Source organism: Lepisma saccharinum, chromosome 1 (assembly GCF_977018435.1).
Source record: "Lepisma saccharinum chromosome 1, izLepSacc3.1, whole genome shotgun sequence".
Classification (NCBI taxonomy): domain Eukaryota; kingdom Metazoa; phylum Arthropoda; class Insecta; order Zygentoma; family Lepismatidae; genus Lepisma; species Lepisma saccharinum.
In genome coordinates this window covers 183,378,464-183,401,390 of record NC_139229.1, presented here as the reverse complement: position 1 = coordinate 183,401,390, position 22,927 = coordinate 183,378,464, and the positions used below count along the sequence as shown (strand labels likewise).

Sequence of the window (22,927 nt, the reverse complement as noted above, 5' to 3'; positions counted from 1 at the left end):
ACACAAATTCAACATGGAGCTACATAAAATAAGAAAATACATATGCAACATGTTAACACTAGATTGTGTACGTATTCAAAGTTTCGTTAATACATATATATTATTTAAATACATTACATAATCAATTCAACCATCTCGTAATAAAGAAACAGCAAAAATGATGTAAATTGTCTCTGAAATCTGCATGCTCTTTTTCCTCCAAACTATTGTTCCTGTATTTTAAATGTGCATTTTAAACAAAACTGTTTAGCAGCAACAGTCTGAAGTACATATTTGTTCTTACTTCTCTCTCTGGTAATTTACAATGCATTCCAGGAAATAAGTGAAGCGAGCAAATATATATAAATCGATGTTGCTTTCAACTTGCAAGGAATATATATATATATATATATATATATATATATATATCAAATTTCTTGCAACTTGAAAGCAACATCGATATCTAATACAGTAGTAAAAAAATAATATCACGGGGTGCCACATGGCATTCTCTCTTTTAAAACTTTTTTCATTTAGATCGTTCGGTGTCCAGGACCAACTCCCGCTATCGGCTAGCTACAGCATTGAACTTGATGGGACTGTAAGAAAGTAGGCATTGCGAGCGAAGTGAGGAAAAAAATTTACGAAATATATTTTTACTTGCATAAAATTTGAAATCAAAGGGTGCCAATTGACCCTCCGTAACCCCTCTGCAGGTGCCCTTGGCCATCTGGAAGGGAAATGTAAGTAATATATGAAAACTAATTCCATCTTGAGTACCTTTTGCCCTGCTACTCTTAAATTCTGCTAGCCTTGTTTTTATTTTACTTTAATGCTCCTCCCCTCTTGCCCCCTCTAGAATTCACTTCCATCCAAGGTAGGGTGCAATGCCCCTTGTGGTTGTGCCACTGAGGGCCTGGTTAAGACACCATGCAATGAAAAACAATTAGTTTTCGATGCAGAGTTTTTTTGTATGCTCGATCATTCATTTAAATAAATGAAGCTGTAAATATTGCGTGCATTTCCTGGCAGTAAGATAAAAACTGCCTACATTGAAATCGCCAAGTAAATAAATCCTCCTTGGAGGAGATAGCTCCTCCTAGGACTTTGTGATTTAGGATTTAAGAGCTACGTAAGTAGGCAACACTGACTACAGCTGTGCAAGTGGCAAAGAAACGCCAGAGGGCTGTTTCCTTCCAGCAGGTGACTGGGTCTCATTGAATGCCCAGTTACCTTGTAATCGCAGAGCACCTTGAAGTGGAGGAACCCAGGTAAAGGTGCAAGTCGACTCGTTGCCATGGGCTGGGGAGGAGGTAAACCTGTTCCAACAAGCAATAAGCGGCGGGTAGGCAAAATTCTGACTTTACAGTGCTCTGCATGTGCATTAGCACCGCTTTTCTGGCTTCCAATCAGCCCTTGCTGTCTGTTGGACATTTGCCATGTTTCCGATTAGAACAGTAACTGTCAAGCAACAACTCGCAGGGGTGGGACTGGGTGGAGTAAATGCAGTTTATATTTGTTCTACATGATATATGCATGACAAACCTCCTGAACTGAAGCCATAGAAGTGCTGACGAACCACGCAAACATCAAATTTCTAACACTAAAGGCACAAAAAAAAAAAAAAAACTCCAGTTTTCAATGTTTGCCAAATTTTTTTTTATAAAAAATGCTTAAAAATTACAATGTGAATTTTACAGTTTTCCTTAATTACAGTGTCATTATTCCCCTATCCTCCCATGAGGTATTTTTTAAAGACTTTAGATCATTTATATTATACACCTACCATGCACTATCTTTTGAGAAGGTCCATGTATGCTCCTGATATCAAGTCCTTCTCGTCAACACCAAGTTCCTTCATCAAGTTTTTAGCAATCACTTCACCTTCCTCAGGATGCTGTTCATCATTCAGCATCACCTACACGAAATAAGCCCAGTTGTACAGTCTGCAGAAAATTGCCATTGTTATAGAATCATTAAAACATCCCTAAAATTCCTATAATTCATATCCCTCTTTCGGTAATCAAGCCAAGTAATGGTGTAAACAAGATATTAACGATGCATGGTTATTATTCACGGGCAAAGTTCCTGCTGATAAATAATTTGGTTCACTCAGAAATGTTTTTCCTTGCTCAAAATTATGGCAGGTCACAAAATAAAATTTAATTATACTCAGGGGTACACAAAAGTAAAATAATTCATGCACCAGCCCCTTCTTCTCAGCAGCCTCTTTTTTAAGCAAATACAGGTTAAGAAAGCCATGAATCCAACTAAATAAAAGATTGGATTAAAAGCAATTAATTGTTGCGCTGGAGTGGCCTTCCTAAAGAAGGCTCAACTGGTAACAGCATGAATAAATATGCAATATATTCTAGGCTGACTCTATCATATTGCTGCAGATTTTAAAATTCAACAGTGCAAAAAATCAATGCCGTGTTTATTATTATGATTTAATGATACACGTGATCAAAAAACACACTAACATTGAAAAAAACACATACTGTCCTCTTTTATTTTTAAAAACAAACGAAACAAAGTACTGGAAATTTCCATAAGTGAATTTGAAATATACGCAAAAAATAATTAAATACAACTGAATTTACAAATTCAGCTGCCCGGTGAAAATTTTCATTTTCAAGTGCCATGGCAATCAGGCACCATGTATTTTTCTACCCCTGATTATACTACAGTGTGTTTTAAAAGTCTTCCAGGATTCTAGAAAGCAATAACTTTAAAGTAATATATTTATTATAATGAAATATTATTTTACACAGAGGAAAGTTTAAAATTTTGTTCTGTTCACACTGCTGAATGATGTGTGAAGGTGATCATGCGATTCCAAGATGGCATCGATGCGGCAAAAAGCTCAGTGCGTGTTATGGCTTTCCGAGTTAAAATCTTGTGTTTTGGTGCAGAGAAGGTTCCAAACACCGAATTTGGGGGGTTGACACACACAAGCAGGATCATGGACCGCCTCATTGGTCCAAGGAGGACAAGGTGAACAGCACCAGCTACCTGAACATATTACAGACATTCCATGTCTCAGAACTTCAGAAATTAGGCATCATCAATGAGGCCTACTTCCAGCAAGATGGTGCTCCCCCAACACTTTGCTATTGAAGTTCGTGAGTTTCTTCATGGTCAATTTGGGGAGAGATGGATTGGCCGCAGAGGACCCACACCTTGGCCTGCAAGGTCACTAGACCACCGAGACCTTATGCCTTGTGATTACTGGCTGTGAGGACATGTCAAGACCCAAGTGTGTGAACACAAACTGACAAATCTTGACGACCTGAAGTTCAAGATACGTGATATGATTCACAACATTCCAGACGAGCATTGTCAGAATGCAATTCTCGGATTCAAACAAAGATTGTAAGTGTGTTTGGACGTGAATGGTGCCCAGCTGGAGATCTGGCGATGAACCAAAGTTCCCTCTGTGTAACAAACAATATTTCGTTGTAATAAATTTATTACTTTAAAAGTTATACGTTCCTTGAATCCTGCAGAACTTTTAAAACACACTGTACTTAAAAAAAATGTAATTCATTCATCCAAACGTATCGGAAGAGCTAATTATGAGCTTTGATGTTTTGTCTTGTAAATTCATACAAGTGGAAACATTCATGCATTTCTTGTGCCAAAAATATATAAATGTTAATTAACATCAATTGTAATATGTATTGCTCAAAAATAATTTCTGCTAAATTTAAGGAACAAACTTAAAGCTAAAATTATTACTTCAGCAATGTACCTCCAACTCCATGAAGTGCCCTAGTCCTTCAACTTCATCAACATGTATCCGTGTTTGGCCAACCATAAATAATCTTCTTGTCTTCTTCACTATTCCTTTCAGCCCAAGTGCATCTGAAAGAACACCTTTTAGGTCAGCTGGCTGGGAGACTGCTGCCTTCCTGTACGTACTTGTCTTCGGTCCTTCAGCATCTGGGCGGTTGTAAAATATCAACTCTCCACTTCCATCCTGTTATTTGGAACATAGTAAGGATTAAACAGATTACTCAGTGCTCTATTTGTACTGGCCAATATGGACATATCTGTGTATCAGTAAAATTGCCACTTTTACCGATCTGATAAATAGCCTACAATTTAGTGCAAAATTCTACCATTTTGTAATTTTTTAAGGAACATAAAGGCAAAATTCACACAACAGTTTTCTAAAGTAGATGTCTCAATATGCAATATTATCCATGACAGCCGATGCACGATGGCATTGCAGTAAATTAATTTATAATTTTACCAATTTGATATTCAAAAAAATTATGATTGTGTTTATGAATATGAAAAAATATTTAAAAAAAACTAAATTAGTGCAAAAAATACACAAAAATGTGTATGCAGAAGCAAATATAATGTGTAAAATACAAGAACTTCTTTCAAAAAATTACATACAAGTTGTTTATCCATGTGCTTGATTCTGCATTAATTCATACAAACAACTTTTTAATATATCAGTGTTGCAAGTTACAAATGGAATGCTATAACAAAGGCCCTGAGGGAGACATTGAAAACTTCAAAATAAAAACTATACCACAGAAGGAAGAAAAAAGTTTGGGTTAAAAAATAACGAAGGTTATTCTATCATAAAAAGATGGTGATAACAAAGGCCAAAAAAATCATTATCAGCTATAAAACACACCTCAAATTCTCGCAGTTTCAATCTCCCATTCTGAACAATGAAAAAGGAGTCTTCTTGCTTGATAAGAACACCAGCACTTTTACTCAATGTTTCTGCCATCCTTAATAGTTGTGATGAATCTTGAACTTTAGCTTTTATTTCTATATTTCGTGGCATTGTGCAGCTTCCTGTGAAGTATAAAAACAACACACTGTGCATTCAGCCTACATTGTGAAAAACATACACAAAGAAGGCAGATATATTAACTAAGCTCAGTATTGCATCTGTTATCAAGTACATAAATTTCCAAAGCTCTATCGTAGAAAAGCATTTTACAATACAAGTTTTAGTAAGCTATAGAATCAGGTTTGAAAATTTTGAGGATACAAAAATTCTGTAGGAAAGGTAAAGCAACCAAACCTAAATTTCTTGAATTTAATATAAATATATAGAATCAACCAGGGCTCGAAAATTGCGGGTCGCCACGGTGACTAAAAATTTCAGCCTGGCGACTGTGATGTTTTGCTGCAATATTGTCGATTTTAAAGTTTGCATGTACGAAATTTTGAAGATTCTAAGTTCAAATTGCAGTATAACATAAGTTAGCAAATGATTTTTTTTTATCAATGTTGTGAACATTCCATAGAATCAGTAACAATTTCTTACTCTCTGTTCCCCAACCCCCCATTTCCCACTTTCTCACATGATTTAGCGATGACGATTTTTGATTGACTTGCTTTATTTTACTTCGCTTTTTGTACCACTTTTGGCTAATTGCGAAGATGGGGATGAGTGATGATATGATGAAATTGATGAATGAACACTCACAAACATCCATCCCCAGGCTGGGATTCGAACCCGGAACCCCTGGTGTAGTAGTGTGATATGCTAACCACTCCACCACGGGAGCCGGCTTAGCTTCTTATATTATCCACGATTGCTAGTAGGTGGTTTCCTGGCGCCTGATTTTCAGAGCAGGCACCTAGCTCTGAAGAAGATTTTTCAAGCACTGGAATCAACCAAACATAATATCAGAATTACCCTTAACTGAGATACATGCATCTAAGCTGATTTATTTTCTCGGAAGGGATTAGGCATGCGGTTCTAAGCTTCTCAGTAGCTTCTTCTCTCATTATCTGAATGCAGACAACCACAGTATCTGCCTGGTGGCCCTTCGTGTCTGGGCTTAGTAAATTGTTTGTATCTGTGAGATACCGAGAAACCGATTTTCTACAGGTTAGTAGTTGTGGTACAGTCTGCTTGTAGAATGGACCATTTGGATATGAAAAAGATTGCTGAACTCAATCGTCCCATGTTCTTCAGCAGTGATGGTAAATGAAGTGAAGACGACAATATCAGTAATGAAGGATATGTCAGCAATTGTGATAATGTACAGGAAAGAGAGGGTAATTCAGAGACTGAACTGGAATGTGATGACGAGTGTGATGAACTGCACAGTGAATACATATAAATAAGTGTTTGTAAGGTGACAATGAATATCATGCATAGTGCTAAAGAAATATTTTTAAGCTGCATTAGTTTAAGAATCATCACATGTAGGACTAAAATAAAATTAAGTGAAAATTAAATCATGAACTTGTTAGTAAAACCATAGTTGTATCTTAAAGCTACTACGTTGAAAGGGTTAAATATTATTCTCTAGTGCTGGAGGGACAAAGTTGGAATTTTTTTCAAAGTTAGCACAGCTTGACACTGTGCTTCTCATATGCCTGAACTTGACATCAACAACGCAATTGAAAAAATTGCAGTGCTAAATCATTTGCGAAACATTTTGTGATAATTTGTGTTCAAAAAACCATGTATTTAATGTAAGATGGGTTGTATCCCCTCATAGAACTATCAAAGCCATTTGGCAGTCTTACAAAGCCCTGTGGAAACATTTGTGAAAAGCCAGATCAAAAGAGAACTGAAAGAACAAAATATGAAGGACTTTTAAAAAATGTAGAAGTTTTGTACTTTATGGAATATCATGCAGATTATCAAGGCAGGTAACTGTCCTTCTATACAGACTAACCCTATGACTTAAAGGTTTTTATTTACCCTCCTCTGATTGCAGCTGTACCTTAGTCCCTGAAACCAATTTTCACCACTGTGCAGGAGAATTACAATTAGTATGGCCTTGAATTTTACTTAAAAGACTCTTGAATATCTTACATGTCATCATGAATCATTGACATATTCAGGGGGAGCTGATAGGGTTACAGCCCTCGAAATGTTGATAACAACGAAGTTTTCAAATCAAAGCAGTAAAGAACTCTGTGGAGAAACTAAAGTGGTAATTGAAAATTTCCCTTAAAATGACCCCCGATTACCATTTTTGTCTTTGAACAACTTTTAATACAAAGCTTAAAAATGTAATTGCAAAAAAAATTATACTTTATCCCCTTTCCAGAATGCAGCTATACACCTTTACAATTTCAGTCCCCTCCGAAAAAGAAATTCTGTGAGTGCCAGTGTGATGAATAGAATAGATATTAATTATTATAATAATGAATTACTTAGGCCCAAGTTCAGATTGCTTAATTCCGAATTTATCATGGTGATCAAAATGCTACATTTTAAAAGTAGCTTCGCTACAGCTACATTTACCAAAAAGTACCTCACTACACTACTCCTGTCCGCTACTCGCTACTTCGCTACTTTTGCACAAAAAACTAATTAAAACAACCATGTGGATATTCCAAAGAAGCACCTAGTATTGTAGTTGTAGTACTTACAGGAAAAAATATTCTGTTTATTATGATTCTGTCATTCGATATTTCTAATAGCAGTCATACTTCACTTACTTATTACTACTACAGTGCTTGAGAATAACGTACCTATGTAAGTGGCATATCAGTTCAAATTTGGCACATGAATATTGCATTAAGGGTGTTACGCATATTAATGATTACAACTATATACAAATAAAAATTTGGTAGGATTATTTGTTTATATGTCAACATATTCCTGTTGACAATAAATATTTAACTTTTAATAACTTATACGAAGGCAGCATTTTGAACGAAAAATACATAGCCTACAGGAGGGAAACTATGCTTTATAATGATCATTTTTCTTAATAAATATTCCTGCTGCTCAGGGGAATATTAATGAAAACGAGGTCTTACACGTGTGCATGTTGTTCTCATTGTCACATCAAAAATATTCTCTGACACTACTTTTTAAAAATTATTTGGAATATCTTGTATGTATCGAAATTAACTATAACGTGTTGTGCAAAATTGGAATAAGATAAAAATGTGATATTTATCAATTTTATCTTCTTAGTACTTAAACGGAATGTTAGTTAGGGGAGGGGGATAATTACTCGAACTTTGGGGATAGCTGGGCGATGCTTCTAATGGTATAAATGAGAAACTGGTGGAGCGATGCTTTACGTAAGTTTCCATGTTGGGATTGCGTCCCTGCACACACAGTGGAAATTCTATCGCCTTGTAAACAAAGAGCCCCAGATTCGATACCCGACTGAGGCATATAGTGGGTCGGATCCAGTCTCGATTAGCTTATCTACGCAAAATGGACTCAAAGCAAAAACTAGGAAAAACACCTAGTTGGGAGGATCGGATCCTCCTGCTCCTCCATTCCCCACGCTGCTCATCATTCATCATTTCTTCATTCTCACAATTAGACAAAAGTGGCAGAAAGTGACTATAGATCTCTTATCTAAATAAACCATTCATCCTCATTGCCATTATGGTGGAAATAGCTAAAAAATTGGATTTTTAAGCCTGATTTTTTTCAATGAAGGTGTTTAGTCTAAGGCTTGATTTCTTTTTCATGTGTAGACCTACCTGCCTGCAGGGTGTCTGTAAATAAAATATCAGTGCTTAGAAATGCAACCCTTTTCACAGCAAGGGCTCAAACATGGCCGTTCATTGAACTTTGACAGTTTTCGGGGTTAAATATCTCAGATGGGTCCTCTTGAAAAATTCTGAAATTTGGCACAAAAGAAACCCTGCATGAACCTAACTCACAGTAAGAATCTCAACTTTTAGATTCAACTCGTTTTGGTCAATATGAGGTAACGTATGTCACCTAATTTCTGACGTTGCAAGGTAAGATTGAACTACATCCCATACTTAGAATAATGAAGTCTTTTCTTTTTCTTTTTTAAATTTGGGTTAAATAAAACCTAAGAAAATATAGTAACATAAGGTTTTAATACTGGACTTACCAGAAACTGAAATGGGGAAAATGAAATACGTATCTAAACACTGATATTTTATTTACAGACACCCTGCATGCAGGTACACATTGGTACTTACGTATTCTGCATTCCTAAGGATTCTTGAAGGTGCTATTTCATTTTTTTCACGCAAATAATCTCAATTTTCAACATATCGAGTAATTCTTATTTGTTCGTTTTCGTTTGCGTTACACAAAATATGGCGGAGAAATCTTGACCAGCGTTGTCCATGATCAGTGGTTATGCAGTGTTGCAACCTTCTTCATCGAAAAATACCTACTTTTGTGTTACTGATTTTGTATTTTTTTCCAGGTTCGAAAACCCCAAGAACCATGCATGTAGCCCCACAAACCATTCATAAATAGCCCCACGAACCATGCACGGATAGCCCCAAGAACCATTCAAGGATAGCCCCACAAACCATTCATAAATAGCCCCACGAACCATGCACGGCAAGGTTAGGTTAGGTTAGGTTAGGCAAACATAGTTAAAATTGTCATCTTCAAAATTGTCATGTTCTTGGAAAACAACGGTGTGGTTGGAAACACTGACCGGGGGTTAAATCATCAAACGCACGCAACATTTGATTCACATAGTGGAAGGACATAGAGGCAACAGCTTTCATGCATTGGAGAGACATTAATCTTCAAAAATACATGATTTACCGGCGAAATAAATTAAGCGATGGGGGAAAAACACTTCCACGACCTTTCAAAAGTGTACGGAAAGTCAGTTCGGTAAGTACTTTCTTCTGTAAGATTGAAGAAATACATTTCGGGCATACTAAAATTTTACCGCTCTAATGGTTTTTGAGATATTAAGGTTTCTGAAAAGTGCTACATGAGCAAAAAAAGCCATGTGTCATGTTGGAAAAATGGCTGCCCCAGGAGAACTAAAGACAATAAATTTTTTTGAACATTGGTTTTGATATCTAGAATCATGTACAAACATATGCACTAAATTTTTTCTAAAATGGTCATAAAACCACCATTGGATGGTTTGGCATGGAATGACCCTACCTACAACTACAGGAATTTTGTAGCTTCACTACAGCTACAATTTTCAAAATGTAGCATCGCTGCAGCTATAAATTTTGTAGCTAGCTACAGTAGCAACGCTTAAAGTAGCACGCTACTTCCGACCACTGATCATGATGCACAGACATCTTTCACATGGTTCGATTTCTAATTATGTCTGTTAACACATACTGATTACTTACTGTGTGTTTTCTGGAGAACAACTTTTCCCTTCTGTATATTCCTACACAGGGGTGATTCCTCCATGTAGGAAGTGAGGAACTTCCTACAGTTCATTTATACATATTTCCAGTTCTGTACTTCTTAAGAGTTTAATGCACGTTATAAAATTATGAGCACAATGTAGGTCAAGAGTCAACCTGCTATCACTCGCTCGCTCAAGATCTGCTGCCGAAAGACGACCCCATCTGTCTTTGCCTGCCGCTGAGGAAGGTTTCTCGTCATACTACAGCCAGATGGGTGAGGGGCAGTGGAAGGGAAAGGGGGGGGGGTTGCCCAGTTTTACGAGGAGGCTTCAGTGGTATCCACAATCAGTGATGCCAACCCTAGCAAAATTTGAACTTCGTTGGCACCTAGCACTCTGTGTTTGGCATAATGGGAAAATCCAGCATCATCTCAAAAACAGGCATCCCTGGGAAAGAGAAATTGAATTCTAATGAAGATATTTTGAAGAAATATACATTAAAAAAAACTGCAGATCTTCATTGTACATATCCAGCGGACTTCTTTCAAACTAAAGGAAGTATGCCGATCAAGGGACAAACTTTGAACAGGCCCTGGTCCATCCTCTTGTTTTCATCTTTTCGTTATCCTGCCCGATTTAGCAAGTAAGGAATATTTTATATAAGGATATCGGTAGATAGTTAGGGGACAGAAATAAAAGAAACGAACGCCGTTACCAGTCGTCGAATATTCTTCAACTTTTTTCAAACACTTTACTGAACCCATTTTATTGAATGGTCGAAATTCCTAATGTTGCTTAACTATAAACAACAACAACACAGTTCACCGCTCGAAAATAGCTGCATAAATTGAACTTAAAATTACTGCAGTCATCAGAAAATGATAATGATAATAATAATTGTATAATAATAATAATAATAATAATGGAGCCCAGAATATTTTATCGCATTTAGCGTAATTTAAGAGTTAAAACAGCACTTTTCTCTTATCAGGAGGTTGGTATGGGCAAAGCTGTCCTCAATCCACACATCTGTCCTCAATCCACACATGGCAGGTACGAAGGGCCTGGAGCTAACATTATAAATGCAATAGCTAGACAAGGTATGCATACAAGTGATGCATGTGATTGTGTAATTGAACGCATATTCGAAAATTTTCCTCGGTCTGTTTACCATAGCTTCCTACACCCAAAAAAATCCATGAGTTGCCACTGCTCCTACATGATTCTTTGTTTACGAGCAGTCATTAGTTTACTGTCATCTTGAACATGGGGTGCTGCCATCTACTTCACGTGTTTGGAGTAATAATTAAAATAACCTGTGGAGCAAGTAATGAGCACTGTTTTGATTTCACAAAAAAGTTATTTATAATGAAAAAAACAACTTAAAAATTACATTACACAAGCATGCATGCTTCCTATGGACAATGTATTCTCAGTTGACAAGTGACTGTAAGTATCGTAGACTAGTGGGAATGAATGTAGAATGCATTTAGGGACTTTATTTTAAGACCACTAAAGCATAAACTTGGGCCCAAGCATGCAACATCTCATTACGTGGCTATCCATTCAGGATCATATAAAATAAATATTTTAGTATTTGTCAATCGGAATAAGGCCCAAGTTCCTTTTGTTTTATTGCAATTTCATCATACTAAGAATGCAATTTTAACATGGTTCAATTTCGAATTACTTCTGTTAACACATACCAGCTGGAAATTTTTCCAATTGGTTCCGATAGCCAATATGAGTTTTTAGACACTCTATCGGAACTGATTGGTCTATCGGAACCAATTGGTCAATTGTAATGAATTGGTTTCTATTGGAAAGTATTTTATTGTTTCCAATATATTACTTATGAAAAATTCTTATCTATAATAATAATAATGGAGAAATCATATAAAACAACTAAAATAAATCTCTGGTAAAGCATGTGGAATTTATAACTTAGAAAAAACTTTCACATAAAAGAATTTTTCATATATATGAACGTTTTTAACTTCATTGTGTTTAACACACTTATAGAAAATCGAAAAAAAGCTACTTCAGTCATAAGTTGACATGTTGTTCTTCCTTTATACAGGCAAAAGCAGCAAAAAATTAGGTTAAACAAAAAATCTGACCTACAACACTACAAAAGGTGATGTCTGCGGAGTTTTAGCGATTACTTAAGATTATGTTCAATATATGCTTTCATAGTTACGTTAGGCAGGACAGTTTGGTTCTATAATGGAGTGACTATTTTCACCAGGTGGTGAAGCTAGCTTTTGAGCTATTTTCACCAGATCTTAAACCACTCATGTGCATGATCTACAACCTGACCTACTACACGTATGTGTGCATTCTTTAGTTGTTGGTGTATCAAGCTTACGTCGGTGTGCATTTACTTTCGTGCAGGAATCAAGTAGTTTTTTCTACATGCCATGGATTTGGAAAAATACCACAAGGTGTTCCAGTATGAACTGGTGCTGGTAATATGTCACATGACGTAAAGGGGTATTACGTCCCTAAATGCTTTTGTTGTTAGGTTAGCCAGGTCAGGTTTAGGGCTGTTAGCATTAAAATTATTTCTGTAAATACTTCCCAATACCAGATCATGTAATTTCTGGTCTTCAGCACTTTCTGCTATTGCACCAATTTTTTTTATATAAATTGTCCCCTTAGCAGTAAAAGTAATACTGCCATCGAGATTTTAAATCCACCTTATGCACAGTTAGGCTAATCGAGACGAACTACATTATAAAATGGGGAACGAGTTTACAATACCGGACCACTCTCCAATTTCTATGAAATTTCTCCTACTCACTAACTGTGAACTCCAAATCACGAATCTGCATGTAATAATTGGTGGTCAAGTATGGAAATCGAGAAAAAAACGAAATAAACTATGTTTTCTTAACGTAACGTAACCCTACCATAAGAACAATAGCTCCACGGAAGATGCCATTTTCCCAACGAAGAAATCTACAGGCAAGACAAGGTATAGTTATCTTAGCTAAAATATTAATTTTTCTTTGTATTTATGCTAATGGAACCTAACCTAACAGGCCTAACCTAACCTCGTCTGACGTCAGCAAGATTGTTGAGTGTAAAGGAAGACCATTAACAAATTGCGAAAGAAAGATGGTTCCGAATTGCTGTGTATGGACAATCACCCTGGTAAATCGCAAGGTTATTTTACAAGTTCTACATGTAAATGTACAATTTTAACAAGTGACCGCCAAATATGAACTACAGATACGTCATCAGGACACCGAAATTAGTAAGTAGGCGAAAATTTATAGAAATTGGAGAGTGGTCCGGTATTGTAAACTCTTGCCAATTTTTCTTTGTATTTATGCTAATGGAACCTAACCTAACAGGCCTAACCTAACCTCGTAGGCATTCCTCGTCTGACGTCAGCAAGATTGTTGAGCGTAAAGGAAGACCATTAACAAATTGCGAAAGAAAGATGGTTCCGAATTGCTGTGTATGGACAATCACCCTGGTAAATCGCAAGGTTATTTTACAAGTTCTACACGTAAATGTACAATTTTAACAAGTGACCGCCAAATATGAACTACAGATACGTCATCAGGACACCGAAATTAGTAAGTAGGCGAAAATTTATAGAAATTGTAGAGTGGTCCGGTATTGTAAACTCATGCCTAAAATGGGATCCGAACCACAATGTGCCTCCTCCGGGTAATGAGGAGGGATCCCTTGATTACAAGGTGAAGACGTTACCACTACGCTATAGGAAGGCCCCCAATACTGCCAATGAATGTAAGAAAATATGATAAAATACAATGCTATGGTCAGGAAATTACTCGGAGCAATTGAAGGTGACGGGAGTGTTCTCCGATTTATTTACTAGAGAATGTACTAACCAAATAAGTTTTCCGGATGAAGTATCAGAGGTTCTGATGTCCCGGTCACTGTTTGAGGTAACATTTCGTTATATCGGAGACACATGAATATCGGATATTATGTGTTTCGCATGGTTCGTACTTACCAATTGTGTATTACAGAACATATCTCAAGGTGCCATTATTCTTTTTACATGAAAATAAACACAATTTTTCACATAAAGAGTGATTTTTTTTTATTCCTTTTTTCGGTTCTGTAACACACAATACGGCGGACACATTTTGACTCACGTTGTGGTTGTGCAGTGTTTCCAACCTTCTTCACCGAAAAATACCTACTATCGTGTTCGTCACGTGTGAAAATTCTACATTATGCACGGGTAGCTTACGGATAGCCCCACAAACCATTATGCACGGTAGCTGACGGTTAGCCCCACAAACCATTTCCGATAAGGTTAGGTTAGGCAAGCAGTGAAAAAAAGGGGTTGGAAACACTGACAGGGGCTTATCATCAAACGTACACAGTATGCAGTTCACGTAGCGAAAGCAATGGGAATTGTGCGTCGGTGAGATATTTCACTTGAAAAATACATGATTTCCCAGTCAAATATATTCCATGATGAAAGAAAATACCTCGACGAACGTTGGAAAGCTTGGAGAAACTCATATTCGTAAGTAGTTTCTTCTGTAAAAATGAAGAAATGTGTCTCCGATATAACGACCCTGTTTGAAATTTGGATATTACGTGTGTAAGGTGTAATATATTGCTTTTCATAACCTAACCTAACATTACGTGAAATTTTCAAGTTACAGACGTGACCGGGAAATTGTAATGTTAGATTCGTGTTCAGGAGGCCTCATGTAGAAAGTACACAAAATTTCAAACAAATCGGGGAACACTCCCGTCATTTTCAATTAAGCCAAAATACTCTTGCTGGTGAAAATAGCCCCATAAGCTGTTCTCAGCACCTGGTGAAAATAGCTTTATATGTCATTCTCGCCACCTGGAGAAAATAGCCCTTGCGCTATTCTCACCACCTGGTGAAATTAGTCGCGACCTTAAAATAAAGTCCCTAAATGCATTCTACTAAGCTCCGATTTACTTCTACATTAATCCCCACTAGTCTACGATAATTACAGTCGCTTGACAACGGAGAATACATTGTTCATGGGAAGCGCCCATACTTGCGTAAGGCAATTTTTAAGTTGTTTTTTCAACATAAATAACTTTTTTTCGAAATCCAAACAGTGCTCATTACTTCAATGAAGGTTCAAATTTCATGTGACAATGATTGCCAAAATACTATGATAATTAGTCTTCCTGCAAGGAGAATTTGAAAAAAAAAATCATAAAACAATCGGAACCGATACCCGGAATAATTAATATTCGGTACTACTTTACTATACCTGAGACACCTGGGAATCATTTCTTTCGCACTTTTTTTACATTGCTAACGTACTATTCTAGGTATAGTAAAGTGTTACCTAATATTTATACTCCAAAACAATCTACTTACAGACCACAGAGGATATTTCTAGAATTTACCTTCTCAATTCTAATGTAATGTTTCAAACACATTCAAAAATATGCCATTTACAATGCATTCGGCGCCAAAGATTCAAAATCAAATACCGCTTTTTTCGTTTCTTTATTTTTCTACATTCTGTACTTTTAAGAAATAATATTGCATAGTAATTATGCAAGATCAAAGGCTGTTTGTTCATTGACAGTTTTCTATCAATTTTTGAACTTCAGGTTTCGGAAAACAAAATAAAATAAAGAGAATTTGATGAAAATAAATACTGCTTGGTGATGGTCAATTTGTCTAATCAAAGTGTAAGCTGTGTGTTCCGTTGTAACTGTTGCCAGTTTAGCTCCTTTGGAGTTGCATCTCATTGGTTCCTAAAAATATCGAAATACTCCCAAGAAGCTTTTTTAGTTGGCAGTGTCTGCTGCCACGTTCTTTTTCTGCTGGAATCTCAAAAAAGATGCGCGTGGCAGTAGACTCGGTCTTTGTTTTATCGTGATTTCATCATGCTATGTATGCAATTACGTCTGTAACACATACTGTGAAGTTGTAGCGATTACTTTCACAAAAATGTTTTAAGATTAGGTCCCTCAGCATTCTTCTAATAATAAACCTAAATGCTCTCGTAGTTAGGTTAGGTTCTGTTAGCATTAGAATAATATCGCTAAGTGATTTCTAAAGAAAAAGATTCTAAATTGCCTGTACATTCATTCCCACTAATCATAAACTTGCATTTCTCTCGTCTTAATCAGTTCTTAAGATTTATAACATACTCTTAGCAGACGAATTACGTGGCAGCAGCAAATTTGACGCTTAATCTTAGTGCTGACATGTGCGTGGCAGCAGACTCGGCCTTTTTAGTTCCACGAGGGCCGACCCCCGTGGCGGAGTACACAGCGTACATGGGTCAAGGCATAGCACGGGCAGTGGCCGCAAATAGGGGGCGGTTGGCCACTTTTTGCCACTTTTGCGCCTGCACTATGCTAAACCTTATTTACCAAGGGAAAGTAAACTGCCCTTGCGTTCCCCTCGTTTTGGCACCAGCACCCCCTTAACAGGTTTGGAATCCAATCGCCGCCACTGGTCACGGAAAATTCAAAATAGTACAAAAGGAAATGCAGACAACAAAAAATGTAATAATAATAATAATAATAATAAAATTTTATTGTCATTAGGCCAAGTACAGCAATAGATATTGTCAAAAGCCAATTAAATTATGTACCAAAACTAAATCATTATCTACTAGCCTACTAGGCATTCAAAAAACTCATTAATATCATAAAGTGGGTGTAAAACTAACCAGTTGTACAATTTGTTTTTAAAACCCTGTAATGATTCATTATGCAAGTAGAATGGAATTTTGTTGAAAAGTTTTGGCCAATTACTTCATAACTATTTAATGACTTAGACAATCTATGATGAGATAAGTAAAGTTCTCTGTTACACCTCGCAGGCACGTATCCAGAGGGGGGGCTCAGGGGGCTCGAGCCCCCTCCGAAATTTTTCGATTTACACTAGATAAAATAAGGTTTTTGGCTTGTGTGTGTGAAATAAAATATTGTGATTTATAAATTAAAGAGATCGAGGAAAAGCGGAGAAAATTATTGAGGAAAAGCGGAGAATGTTCTAGAACCCTGAGGGATAACCCTGTTATTGATAATATTGTATGTAAACTTTTCTTGCTCTTTCGCTGTTGTCGCAACGAACTTGAGCATTATTTAAAGATTTGTCAGCATTTGGAAGTTGCACAAGAAAGCACTGTTGAAGGCAGTCGGGTGATTCGTTTGATTACTAATTCTCTGAAAAGTGAATAGGAGGTGGAGTCGAACTACAAAACATTTTATGTGCGTAACATTCCAGAATATAATATGGATATAAATACGCGGATTCAATTTCACGGTTGGTCTGTACAACAGAATCATTCAATAAGGTTTCAGGAGTAAGTGTGACAGTCGGTTAGTGATCAGTCAGTGTCCATTGACAGTTTTATACGATGTAGAGATTAGGTGGGGGGGGGGAGAACTAGTGACACATTTTGCTGGAAAGTGCTGACGTCTACCACTATTACAAGTTCGGGTCCAAAGCTGAAGACATTGCCGACAGTGTAGTGCTATAGTACAGGGGGCCTTAGAAAGGGCGTTTCGCGGGCTAACAGCAGACGTCGCTCGCACACTATTGCCGATACTCTCGTGTCGTCTGCTCCTCAGCCGAACAAACAGGCCGAGGTAGCAAAAGGCAGAGGATTACTCACTTTTCCAGAAGGGTGCAGCGAGGTGGTAGTGTTGCCCACGGGACGAGACGGGACAGGCTTTTAAAAATTCGAGACGAGACGAGCTTGATCATGTGTCCCTTTGACAAACGAATATTTTCGAGACGAGACAGCACTTCACAGCATTTCCACGAGACGAGACAGGCCAAAGTCTCGTCTCGTGGGCAACACTAAGCTGTGGCAACCGGGCTCGTTCATTCACGGACCTGATTGGTTCTCGCAGACACACCCCCATATTGTCGTCTGCTGTAAGCCCGCGAAGAGATCTTTCTAAAGCCTCCTGTACTATAGTTTCGGGTCATGAGCCGAAGAGATCGAAGGTCTCTAAAGTAAATATTTCAGCAGTAATGGGCATTGGAGCATCATTTTTTTTAAAAAAAGGAAATAAGCTGCACAGATCGACTGAAAATCTAAGTTTTGAGTGACGATTCTTTATTGACCGGACAAAGTTTCCTGTATGCAGTCCGAGAGTTTCGTGGGTTAAAACTTTTAAGTCAACTGTTTTGGAAAAACACTCAAACGCTAACTACCACATAGGGGCAGCCATGAAGGCCGAAAATTTTATGAATGTCGAGAAGAGAAGCAAGAAGATGTTGAATATGTGGAAATTTTAGCGAAAAAAGCAAGCTCGACCATGACTCTGGCATATACCGTGCCATTCTTTTTTCTACCAAATGAGCTACCGAGTCACTCTTGGCTTCTCGTGATCCTTTCCTGTCGCTGTAGAGCAATGGCACAGTATGCCTGGTGGAGCCTGCATTTTCCGCTAAAATTTCTGCATGGCACATCTCTTGTGTATGCCCAACCGTAAGATGTTGCCTGTTTAATTAACAAGCACAGAAAAAGGAGATAGAATAAAACTAAGGGACATTACCACCGGTTGACAAGTTATTTTTCTTCTGTGGTCAACACGAGCTGCCGTTTCAAGGTGACAATGAGATTGACCCACCAGGTTTCACAACGAAGCTACAAGCTATACGTGTCGCTTGAGGATTTCACGAATCGAACACAGGCTTGTGCAGCCTGTCGTGCCGCTACGGTGTGAAAAGTCTCTGTTTATTGGGTCACTCATTGCAAACGACGTGTGTGTGCCTTCGGTCTGAATTCTTCCTAAATCTTGAAGATCCAAGTCACAAGGATGGAATCAAATCAAATCAAAACATAGAATGGATTGTCCATTGCATAACAGCTTCATGAAACGGACACATACACATACTGAGATCGTTTCGGCACAAACACAACGTTCGTACATTGCAACAGAGGAGTCGAGTGATAAAAAATGTCCCGATATCACGTTCTGAAGAGAGAGAAAAAAACAGCAGCTTAAACAGTGGCAGATTTAGGAGACAGTTGCTCTCCATTTTTGGCCCCGCACTATGGCTTTTTAATGCTAACCTTTGTCTACAAAGAGAAAGTAAACTTTTCTTGACCCCCCCCCCCCCCCACCGTTTTGGAACTGAATCGCCACCATCGACCTTAAACCTTGCGAGGTTCTATCTATACCCCTGTAAAAAAATGATGTTTAGCCCCCCCCGAAAAGAATTTCTGGATACGTGCCTGACACCTCGTATTGTAATTATGTACATTTTGTTTATATTTCAATTCAGGCAACCTATTTTTAGTATAAATATATAAATTTATTACAATCAGTATTTTGTAATGAATAAACAAAGGTCCACAGTGTTCTTTATAAGAAGAACCTGAAATCTCCCTGATGGTTTTCTTTTGCAATAGCAAAACGTCATTGACCTGACAGGAATTCCCCCAAAGGATTATTCCATAAAGTGTATGGTATGTATGCACATAAATATATTGATGGCTGTGCAATACAGATACATTGCTATGTTGTAGAAGTTCGGTGATTTTTGTTTGCTTTTGCTTGTTTATTTTCCCACGGTTAACAAAACCTTCATATATTGCTTGGAACAAATCATCACTGACATCAGCTTGAGATTCAAAATGCGATGGTTGGACACTGGGAAAAACATACCTTGACTAATCACAACTGACAAATGAGGGTAGATAAGAGGACTTTCACAAATCATTGGCTAGTGGGGTTTCAAGGATCAACACCTCCTCACAAATAGGGTGGGCAATCAGGGGCATAACTAGGCTGGGGCAGCGAGGCAGTGACCTGGGGCCTCTGAGATAAAGGGGCCCCAAAATGCCAAGAGACTGATGGATTTTCATTGTATTATCTTTTCGTTAGACTGATCCACTGCCGGCAGATTAATAGTGACGTGTGAGGCCCAAGACTGATGGTTTTGTATAGGTATACGTCTGCAGTAATTATGCCACGTTTCTCTACTATGTTAAGCTAGGGTTGCAACGCAGGTTGAGAAATTGGTGTACGTACAAAAAGAACCCAAGGGGCCTCCCCACTGGCGCAGTAATCAAGGGGTCCCAGGTTCGATACCCGGTGGAGGCATATAGTGGTTTGGATCCCACTTTAAACTGTAGGTCCAGTCCCGATTAGCCTTACTGTGCATAAAGTGAACTTAAAATGCCAGATCAATCAATCAATCAAAAATATCCCAACAAGTTGCACCTCTAGCTTATTACTAGAGCCCGGAAGTTCAGGCATTTATTTTCGTTAAAATAGGCAGGCAAAAAGGCATTTATAATGTTGAAAATAGGCACTAAAAATTTTAAAAAAGGCAAAATAAACCGAAAAAAGGCACATTTGGAAGTCACTTACTTTTATCTATAATTTCTGGAAAAATGTTAAAATCTACATTGGGAAGAGCATTTCAATTTTCTCTGTCTTGATTGCACATAACTACAAGGTGTTTTTTAAAGTTCTCAACATTCATTGATAGTAGTCTGTCAGAGAGAATGTTTTTCATAATAGAAAATGATATTTCTACTTCGACAGAAGTTATTGGAGCGTACATAAAACAAGCTAATGTAGCTGGACTCATTTTGGTAACAGCATTTTCACCTTTTAGAATATCACAAATTGTTTTCAATTGTTTCAAGTCCTCATTTGCACTCACTACCCGTTTGCACTTTTCCGCAACAGCTCCTGGCAATTCCATCATCTGCTGCATAGATTCCTCGTACATTTTCACGGATGCTATAATTGTAATTGTCTCTGGCAATGCACCATAATGTGCAAAAATAAACTTGAATAGCACAGGAGTTTTTCACTTCACGAATTGAAGCTGCTTCATTTTCTGGAAGAGCATCTATTACCTCACTGATTTTTTCAAGGCTGTTAGCATAATATATCGCTGCTGATATCCAGGTTCCCCATCTGGTCAAGACTGGTTGCAGAAGTAAACTAAGCTCAGATGCAACTTCCTTAAATTTTCGGGTTCGAGAGGGAGATTTCAGAAATATCTTCTTTGTGTTCGAAATCAACCTGTCCACTTCAGCAGTCAATCATGCACAAGGAAATGTTAACCAAAAGGCAATATCCTAACTGAGCATGAAATACATTTTTCTCACACTTTTCTCCTTCAGCAATGTTGAAACATGCATGAGTTCAATATTACTTAAATAAGGCGAAAATTATTCACATAATAAACGGAAGAAAAATAAATGCCAACAACGTTTTTTGGGAGAAAAATCATTTATATACATATTTTTTTTTAAAAAAATGGTCAAATTTCATTGAAAAAGGCAAAAAAGGCATTATAATTAAAAATAGGCAGTGGGGTCCCAAATAGGCAAAATAGGCAAAATGAAAAGGCTTCTAAAACATTCGAAACAACATAAGAAACGTATATCCGGAAAAATTTTATCAATACATGCAGTAGATAAAAAGAGGCATTTTGCCAAACTTCCGGGCTCTACTTATTACGTACATTGCACTAGTCATAATTTTATTTGATTCTTACAGATGCTGTAAAAGGTAATCAAGAAATAACCCTGTTCTTCGAAACAGTTCAGAATGTGTACACTTTTTTTTAAAAAAAAGTAGTAGTAGTAGTATTCCTCGATTGCAGGAATTAAAATCTTGTACATGAAATGCAGAACCCAACTTTCAAAATGCTTAATTCAACGTGGTGGGCAGGAAGATAAGAAGCTGTGTATGTCCTTACTTACAGAGAGAAATTTTGTGATGTTTTGAAAGTTTTTCTTGCGTAACATTAACAAGCAGGAGGCCAAATGAAAGAAGTGAGGCTATTGTCCTCAAGGGGAAAATTGAATATTTCAGTTCCTTTTTATAGATTGAATGTTCAATGTAAAGTTTTGGAGCAGATAAATATCACTTACAAGCAGAATCTTTCGATATTATAGCTGCATATGATCTCTTATGAAACACTCTCTTGGGCCTCTCCAATGTCACAGTGGTGGCACCTTTGTCTTGTAATCAAGAGGTCTCAGGTTAGATACCCAGTCAAGGAACATAATGATTTGGACCCCACTTTAAACTGTAGGTCAAGTACCGATTAGCCTTTCTGTGCATAAAGTAGACTTAAAGCACCAACTCAATCAATCAACCAAAAATGCTCTCTTAGAAATGACTGAGCTTTGGGGGGCATTTGAATCACTTGTTGAAATAATGGAAATATGTTCAAGCGGATGACTTTTCAAATGGTTCTCTAACAAGAATTAAAAAGGTAAAGATGCCCTGAAGAATTGCCAGCCTCTGTGGCAGAGTGGTTTTCACGGCATGCTACAACACCAGGGATCCCAGGTTCCTGGGTATTCTTTGTGAGTGTCCCTTCATCAATTTCATCATATCATCACTCATCCTCATCTTCGTGATTAGCCAAAAGTGGAAGAAAAGCTAAGTGAAATAAACCAAATCAATTATTAAATCACTTTGATGAACTCTGTCATGACCAAAGTTTTACCAACCGAGGAAGCCTTCTTTTGGTCAAGTTCAATAGACATTAGACTTCGTAACAAACCTGGAAAAAACACCATAACATTTCCAAACCTTTATGTCAGTCAAAAATATTATCAGTTACAAGTTTTTTCAAACACAACATAAAGGGCATGAATGATGCGAAGAGCTTCCAGTTATGCTGGTGTACGCACAGCTTGTTTCATGTCCCAGTCACAGTAGCAAAGCCAGAGAGATCGTTTTCTAAATTGAAAATTATAAAAGCATATTTACGCAGTACTATGAGTCAGGAACGCTTTAGTAGTCTGGCTTTACTTTCAATTGAAAATAACAGAGCCAAGAAAATCATTTCAACAAAAAGTAATCAATGTTTTTGCAGACAAAAAAAAAAAAAAAGTCATTTCAGACCAACATTGTAAATGATAATCAATTAATCAATA

General features: G+C 37.3%; 1 protein-coding gene across 5 annotated transcripts in view; it reads right to left on the bottom strand.

The window, feature by feature from the left end:
* Positions 1-15,677, bottom strand: part of LOC145990524 (uncharacterized) — a 34,593-nt gene extending 18,916 nt beyond the window's left edge. The window contains exons 1-4 of one of the 5 annotated variants that reach the window (XM_083126222.1): positions 10,045-10,489; positions 4,637-4,803; positions 3,734-3,961; positions 1,766-1,897 (exon numbers count right to left, since the gene is read on the bottom strand). In XM_083126222.1, the coding sequence (XP_082982348.1) occupies positions 1,772-1,897; positions 3,734-3,961; positions 4,637-4,803; positions 10,045-10,138 (615 nt within the window). In that variant the 5' untranslated portion in view covers positions 10,139-10,489 and the 3' untranslated portion in view covers positions 1,766-1,771. Of the gene's footprint in view, positions 1-1,637; positions 1,898-3,733; positions 3,962-4,636; positions 4,804-8,904; positions 8,930-10,044; positions 10,490-15,408 lie in introns of those variants that run through there. The other 4 variants (XM_083126220.1, XM_083126226.1, XM_083126235.1 and 1 more) reach the window with 4 other exon arrangements.
* Between the last annotated feature and the right edge of the window lie 7,250 nt (positions 15,678-22,927).